The 8,593-nt window shown below is 32.4% G+C and overlaps 1 protein-coding gene across 1 annotated transcript; it reads left to right on the top strand.

Annotated features, from left to right (window-relative positions):
* The first annotated feature begins 2,377 nt into the window (after positions 1-2,377).
* LOC148626022 (uncharacterized) lies at positions 2,378-7,143 on the top strand. The gene is made up of 7 exons (XM_088569578.1): positions 2,378-3,369; positions 3,730-3,781; positions 4,079-4,178; positions 5,470-5,541; positions 5,774-6,004; positions 6,331-6,426; positions 7,033-7,143. Exons 1-7 carry the CDS (start codon positions 3,137-3,139, stop codon positions 7,038-7,040), a joined length of 792 nt encoding a protein of 263 aa, XP_088425704.1. The 5' UTR covers positions 2,378-3,136; the 3' UTR covers positions 7,041-7,143.
* The last annotated feature ends 1,450 nt before the right edge of the window (positions 7,144-8,593 follow it).

Below are 8,593 nucleotides of genomic sequence, written 5' to 3'. Positions count from 1 at the left end.
TCTTTGAATTTCTTTAATTCACTGTTAATTTTGGTAAGAAAGAAGGGTCATATAGAAAAGAATACAGTGAGAAGAAAAAATAGATAAGGGCAGCCATGCTTGAAGCAAAATCATTAGTTCACAAGAAAAGACCAAACATCAAGCATAAAAAATAGAGACAATAACAACAACCAACAAACACGAAATCAATTAAAACACACACAAAAGTTCACTCGAACGACATAAACATTGGAAGCATTGACCACGTACATCATTAGGCAAAGCAAGCCACAGGTCCTTGGAACCAGGATTTTATTTTTTTTTTCATCATATAAAGTATCATTAAGTCATTTTGTTTCCAAATTTCAAATATTGTGCACGTTCTCTGACATGTTCGTCTGTTATTTAATGCTTGAAATACAACGTCCAGAATCTGGGCATATCATTTAAAGCATTTGATAACAGGCGAACATGTCGGAGAACACCACAATAGTTCAAATTATTGTACTATTTTATTACCCTCCATTATATGCATGTTTTGACACCCGCTATATGTAAAACCAAATAGAAACCTTAATGAGCTCATGATGGAGCCAAGAAAAAAACTCCGGAAGAGGTGAGTTTAATGTTCCAAGAGCTGGATGGTACTATCGCTGACGGCTGAAACAAAACGGAGATAACGGTATATACACTTAACATACCATGAACGGGCAGAAAACCATTCAAACGAACGTTAAAAAAATCATTTTGTAAAAACAAACAAACCCAAAAAATTAGAAAATTAGAAATTAAAAAAAAAAATTAATGCAGCCAATTTCAAATAGCCAGTCTCAAGCCTGGATAAAATGCAGAGAGGAAATATTCTGGTTCAGAGGTGTAGTAGCTGGTACGACGAGTAAGTACTGTTATCGCCGTGCCAATGTTTTGTGTTGGTATTGCATGCCGTAACCACATTTTTTGTCTAAATAAAAAAAAACTAAAAAAAAACATTGATATCTTTTTCATTCTCTTCATGGTGGGGTGTCGTGTTCCATATCTCCTAACAAGGCGTTCTTTCTGTCGTACTAATCGAGATGTGGGTGCTACGCCTCTGTTGTTCCGTAACTTCATGGTTTCAAATATGTTCACGGGCATTGCAAGGTCATGACTAGCTGCGGAACCTCAAACTTTGACAAAAAATTGCGCCTGCATTTCCAATTTAAGCTACCAAAACATATGCAGCATCCCTTCAATTACGACCCGAAGTTGCTTTCAAAGAGCCAAAGTGTGGACATATTTTTACCTCGCCAAATCAAACCTAAATGGGTTTTTTTTCCGACACATCTACTTCTTTATAGATGAGGAATTCTGTGGTTGTCCAAATAACTTCAGAAAAATACCCTATCATTAAAGGAACTATTATGTGCCTTGCAATGAAAGGTCAATGTAGGAGTCACTAGAGATTCCATTACTACAGTAGATAAAATATAACCAATATAAAGAAGCAAAGTTTTTGAAAATTAAGTGGCTATGGAAATGTGCACTTAATTATCACGTCAGGCAATAGTTGGAAAGTTCAGAAAGTATTAGTAAAAGGCTGAGTTCGTACTACACGTTTAGGTCAATTCTGAAAATTTGGTCTCATTTTGTTGAAAAAAGCTGTCAACAAGGAAATTTCAAGTGTTTTTTTTTCCATAAAAAATACATATTTTCCTAATCCTTGGTGTGGAAGTTAAAGTAATTTGTAAGTAAACTAGTGATTATTGTTATAAATTAAATCCAGTAGCCATGGTAATACTGAAAAAAATATTGCGGAGTTTTAGTACAAATCAGGGGTGCATTTCAAAAACTAATAGCCAAATACTACGTTTTATAAAATGTCAGGCACTTAGAAACTAGCACAGGATGAAAGCATGCATGGAGGAGGTGAAAAAAAAGATAAAATTAATGACTCCGTTTGCGATTCATTTTCTCACGGTTTTTTATGGCAATCCAAAGTGGACGAAAATTGGTGTTTTCTAATACACACAAAATGTATTTAAAAAATAATTTTTTAATATAACGAATTCATTTCTCAATATTACAGATTTGATTTCTAATATTACAAAACCCTTTTTTAGTATTAAAAACATCATTTTTTTATATTAAAAATTCAATTGAATTTCTAATATTAAGAAATCATTTTTTAATATTAGAAAATGGATTTGTTTATTCAATTATGATTTTTTAATATTTGAAAATCATTTTGTAATATTAAATAATGTGACTGATTTTGCAATATTGGAAAGTGATTTTTTAATATTACAAATTCATTTTCTAATATTACAAATTCATTTTCTAATATTACAAATTCAATTAGTAATATTACTAAATGTGTGATATTTTGTAATATTTACTCAATCAGGAAATTGTAATATTAGAAAATGAATTTTTAATATTAAAAAATACTTTCTAATATTAAAAAAATATTTTGTAATATTAAAAAATTATTTTCAAATATTACAAAATATTGATTTTTATCCGCTTTGGCTTGCTATAATTTTAACTCCTAAAGCTCGTGCGAAATAATATTTCGAAAATCAGCCAGGTTATGCTCAATCTAATTGAAAGCCGATCTCACAGCTCCTGGTTTTCTGTTATGTCGCGCGACATAACAGAAAACCAGGAGCTATGAGATTGGCTGATGCTGAGGAGAGAGCCTAATACGGCAGTGGACTGAAACGTTTCGGATACCCTTCTCCATTTAAATTACATCTTTTTTACTAATACATATATTACATCTGTCTGTGTATAAATGCTTAACAACATTTAAACAATATATCCAACAAATTTCAACTTTTAATTTTTTTAGTTTCACAAAAATTAGACCGGGTCAAGTTGATGTGCGTAAAACACAGGCGCTTGGGGACAATTTGTGGTTTCTCGGTATTTTTCCTCGAAACCCGCGTGTTTTATAATGTTCCCTAATATTTGGCCATTATACGCATGTCTGACCTGTTTTTAGCTTGTTTTACCATCACTGACAGGGAAAATGTCAGATATGGTAAAACAAGCTAAAACATACCGAGAAACCACAAATCGTCCCCAAGAGCCTGTGGCATACAAGTTTGCCAAAATGTAACTGTAGTGCACCTTGAGCCATTATGAAGGAAAACAAGCGTTTTCACAACGTTGTGTAATGTTTGCGACGTCAGAAATAGTTCGACGTTGCACTATGACGCTGTCAGTCGACTATAGCAACGTCCTCAGTTCAGCAGCTTCCGCACTACGGAAAGAACACGCATTTTATCAAGCCGACATTTATTGCCTTTTAACAAGCAGAAATATGAAAGCTCTTCCAATTTTGTTGTTTTTAATGCTCCAGATTGCCAACAGTAAAGATGGCAGTGTCAGAAATGAGTTAAACTTGAGGTAAATATACAAGTTCTGCTTATACAACATAAATGTCGCGAATAGAAGAGAGAGATATTTCATTTTTCCGACGCAATCGGTATAGTTTCGCTTTTTGCCCTTTGACCTTAATGAGTTCTTCTATGGAAACGCAAGCCACCTGATCGCAATTCTGATAACTTAATGGCGTTCGAAAAATCTGTATTGAAAATTTGAATAATATGTGCCATGTGTTATTTTCTTGAAAGAAATGTAGAAACTTAAGTTAGAAGACCTAAATTTTACTGCGTTGGCTATCTATTTTGAAAGATAGAACAAACGTACTTGTTTTATCATATATTCAATTTCATCTGTATTAACAATGTATTTTTTACATTTCAGCATGGATCAGCTGTATGGAATTGAAAGTGTAAACAGCTTTGCAGCTTTAGAGGTAAGATTTCAAATAAGAGAATCTAGAGAATATAAAGAATAAAAATAATGTTGATGGTGCATTATTTCTTATTGTCTCCATTGTGATCAACATTTAAGATTTTACGTCCTTGGATCCGTGCCCGAGTATGTTTTTTTTTTTGACATTGAGTTTCCTAAGGATAATTTTAGTGAAAGATTAGCCTTTTTGGATACGATATTGGACCGTGTATTTTACATTCATGCATATCGCACAAATTCGGTTTCTTCTTATGTGGTATATACTTGATTGATACATCATTTTAACTGTATTTGATAGGTTGGTTTGTGTGGTATTGAGCTTTTGATGATTGGTCTCTGTTTTGTGTTGGCATTAATTCACAGGAAGAGACGAAGTATGAATGAAAATATAAGAAAACGTAAGTATTTTTTTTATCAAATTGTTCTTCCATACTTTATTGTCCTTAAGTGTAAGTGTTTGTAAGAATCAGGCAAAATGGAAAAAATCAGAAACATGCATGTCAAAACCCCACCGATCTAACAATGTAATATCACTCAAGGATGCTTTATCTATCTGAAAAGACCATTATTTGATCTCTGCATCAGCCAGCAGTCCACAGTATTGTAGAACTGCCTAATTTTGGTCTTGTAATCTGATGCTTTGTAACATTTATCACTTTAAAAAATTGTCAAGCATCTGTAAATCTATACATCTAGAAATAGCTCAAGCCAAGGCCTTCAGGATGCAGTAAAAATTTTCTGGAAAAAAATTACCCACAGCATATAGGGTTACCATAGAAACCATGCAAAAATATGCGAAAATTTGCAAAAAAGTTCATAAAATCAGGTTTAAAAATATCAAATTTCCCGCAAAATATCTGAAATGTTTATTTCAATCCCTGAAACTGTTCAAACTTTTCCCTTCAAAAACCCCTTCCTCATATGGGCATCGCCGGTTAGATTTTGAGCTATTTCACTTTGTAATCCACTTATTAAATTTAGCATGGTAAAAAATTGACTTACTTTCACTTTCACAATGAAGTCAAATTGTCATTGAAAAAAAGCCCCTTCAACATTGAAAATATATAAAACATTGCAAAATACTTTTAAAAGTCCCCTTTTTTCAGAAAATGTTTTATCAACAATAGATTCTTCATTTTTAATCACTATAGCAACCACCGGTTTCCATTTATGTCATTTTTCATCCCTAGCCAAAAGTGCGAAACTAAACTAAACTGTGGAGTGCTGGCTCAATGGCTTTTCTCAGAAATTTTTCAATGAAATGAGAAAAATGAGCTTTTTGACAGAGTTATCTGCCCTTTAAATGTTCATTTTCAGTGCATTTCAATAAAATTATAACTCAATGCACCAAGCTGATATGGAAACTACAATCTTTTTCCCTTGATTTTGATGGTGCAAATAGTCAAATTACACTATCAAAATGATTTTTTTTTCATATCATGTTTCACCGACTGCCAGATTCTTACAGAGACTGATACTTAAAAAAGTTCAAGTCCTGCATCCATCCCATTGTTACACTAAATGTTTTCACTTTTTGTGTTTTTTTTTTCACAGTAATTTCTATAAGAAAATGTTACTAGAAGTATCATACTAGTACTAGTAGGTAACACTTCCCAACTGAATGTGATCAGATTACAGACCATTACTTCTGGTGAAAAAAAAATTAAAACCTTTTTTGTTTGGTTTTAGGAATCAAGATTTTACAGATGGACTACAACGGAGATTCAGATATCCCAAAAAACATTAGCTCTACCCTGGAAGGTATTTTTCAAATGATTCATAAATCAATATACCAGTACTCATATTTTTGTTTATTTACTAGCAAATACTTTAATTACGCGAGGTTACTAGTATTGCTCTTAAGAAAACATATTTATGTCTCTATTAATTCAAAATAAAACTGAATAACACTTGAATTACCAACTAAGGGATTGACGGCAATTTAAGGCTGTTGGGTTCCTTTACCATTTCAAGACTGACATTTACTTTACAGATTACAGAAGCAAGAACAGCTGTCTAGAGTTTCCTCTTAGAAAGATGGACAGAGAATGTGACAGGATGGTGAAAGAGGCAGAGCAGAAGTTGAGAGAAACTGAAATGATCTACAATCAGTTCAAACATTTCACAGAAGAGTTCCAACAGGCTGTTATTGCACCAGAAAGTGTTATGGATGTCAATGATTTGATAGTAAAAGTAGAACTTGCAGCACTGAAGAAGTTCATAAGTATGTTGATTGTAATTATATCATGACATTTTATTAAAATACAAGCTTCAAAGTTTCAAAGTTTGATTTTTTGAACCAAGACGTAATGAAATGAGTGTTTGATTTACAATCAAGTTAAACATCAGAGGGCTTAGTGTTAGTTATAGGGTATTAGATGTTTAACAAAGTTAATTATGAGGCATTGGGCATGAATTCAATCATCCAATCTTAAATATTGGGTTCAAAATCCAAACAAATAAAAAAAAAAACTCATGAACGTTGCCAGCAAAATTATGCAATATCAGTATTTTTCAAATTACAATTCTCATTTTTTTCTCTCTATCTAGCATCAGAAGTCTCATCTATCAAAATGGTTCAGGGTTATTATAAGGATCTCATTGATGATGCAGTAGAGGAGGTAGATAGAGTGATTAGTGCTGAAGGTAAGACATGGTCTTAGACTCATAGTTTGTCATTTAAGTGTACGTCTCTGTAAGAATCAGGCAAAATGGGAAAAATAAGAAACATGCATGTCAAAAACCCACCGACCTGACAGTACTATTTCAACAAAAGAAGATTGAAAATACCACTACCAGTATTTATCTCTGCATCACTGGATTTTTTTCCCGTTCAAATGTTCATTTTCTGTGCAATAATAATCCAATTTACCAAAATGATTTGAAAAATCTTTTTTCTTGATTCTGACAGTGCAAATAGTCAAACGACGTTTTTTTGATACCATGTTTCAACAACTGCCTGATTCTTACAGAAACTGACACTTATCTTCAATGTTTACCAGGTTTTATCCATGCATGTATAACTACCTTAATACATGTAAGCTGATTTGTTTTTTTAATTGAAGGTTGTTCAGATATTTTGTGTACTGTTACATATTTCATTTCCATCAAAATGCATAGGTGCAAACTTCAGAATTATAAGAAGGGATGATAACTTTACCAAACCCCTTTTCAAACTTTATCAAGAAATGTAAATAAATTGTACTACTATTGATCAACACATATTTCTAATTATCAATTTATTTTTTGCAGGTCTATGATTCCAGATGTTGTCCCAGGCTACAGTTGTGATATTGACATTCTAATTTTTCCTTTGTTCTGTCTTTCATTTTGTTTTCTTCATTAAAATTATATTTTGTTAAATCTTTGAGTTTCTTTAATTCACTATTAATAATTTTGGTAAAAAAGAAGGGTCATATCCGTAACATAGAAAGGAATACAGTGAGAAGAAAAATAGAGAAGGGCCGCCATGCTTGAAGCAAAATCAGATGTTCAAAAGAAAAGACCAAACATCAAGCATGAAAAATACAGACAATAACAACAACCAACAAACACGAAATCAATTAAAAGGCACAAAAAAGTTCACCCGAAGGACATTAAAATTGGAAGCATTAACCAGGTACATCATTAGGCAAAGCCACAGGCCCTTGTTCCAGGATTTTTATTATCAAAAGTATCATTAAGTCATTTTGTTTCGAAATTTGAAATTTTATTTGTTTTTTTTTTCTGACATGTTCACCTGTTATCAGATGCTTTAAATGCTATGCCCAGATTCCAATATATAAGCAAAAATGATATTTTAGGTAATAAAAATATTCCTGGTCTCAAGGGCTTGTGGGTAAAGTGTCTTCTGATTTTTTACCTACACCTGCCAAGTTCTACCAGTGCTTCTGGTCCATGCTACCAATTGTTAGTGGAGTCCGAGTTGCTTTTGTTACTTTGTATGTATTATTTTGGTTACTTTATGTCCTTTGTTGCGCGTGTCTGTTTTCCATATCTGGTCTTTGTCCCTGGATCACATTCTTTTGTTTTCTGCTAGATTATTAAAAGTAGTCTTGAAAGAAAAATAGTCATCTTCTCTACTTTCACTAGTTTTGCATTCATCAACCTTTGCAGAGGAACATTTTTATGTCAAAATTTTAACGCTAAATTTTCTTAATCAATAGTCATGGTAATATGTTTCCCCTATTTTATAAGTCGTAGTTCATATTTTTTTGTTTGGATAAAACGTTTGTTAAGAGAAAAAAAAAGACCGTACTATTTTATTACCCTCCATTATTTGACACCCGCTAAAGGATATGGAAAGCCAGTTACACGAGATAGAAACCTTGGTGAGCTCATGATGAAGGAAAAAACTCCGGGAGAGACGAATTTAATGTTTCAAAAACTAGATGGTACAATCACTGACGGCTGAAACAAAACAGAGACAACGGTATACGTTTAAAATACCATGAGCGGACCGAAAACCATCCAAAAAAACTTAAAAACACATTTTGAATAGAATAATGCATCTTTCTGTATGATGAATATGCTCTTCTTACTGATTTGCCGAGACATGAAAGGTTGAAAATTTATCAAAAATTAATAGAAATGGATAGGAAAATGTCATTTTCAAAATCGATGGCTGGATGTGAACACAAATTTTAAAAAAAAAAAAATATCCAAAAAACAAAATAAATGCAATTTTCATTCAGTAAGGCAAAACTAGATGAACATTTAAGTTTACTTCCAATTTAGAAAATCGTGATCGGTACTGAACACATTTCCGTATGTGTTCATCTTTGAATAAAACGAATGCCAAAAAATGAGAGAC

This window comes from Perna viridis, chromosome 2 (assembly GCF_037379345.1).
Source record: "Perna viridis isolate PV_CMFRI_1.1 ecotype Kerala chromosome 2, ASM3737934v1, whole genome shotgun sequence".
NCBI classification, from domain to species: Eukaryota; Metazoa; Mollusca; class Bivalvia; order Mytilida; family Mytilidae; genus Perna; species Perna viridis.
Note: the sequence above shows the minus strand (reverse complement) of the source record. Positions and strands in the feature narration are given on the sequence as shown.

Excerpts from the sequence above, each read along its gene's own strand:
- LOC148626022 (XM_088569578.1), top strand. The coding sequence starts at position 3,137 with ATGTTTGCGACGTCAGAAATAGTTCGACGTTGCACTATGACGCTGTCA. Across the intron at positions 3,370-3,729 it reads AGAAATGAGTTAAACTTGAG|CATGGATCAGCTGTATGGAA; the intron begins GTAAATATACAA and ends TTTACATTTCAG. Across the intron at positions 6,005-6,330 it reads AGCACTGAAGAAGTTCATAA|CATCAGAAGTCTCATCTATC; the intron begins GTATGTTGATTG and ends CTCTCTATCTAG.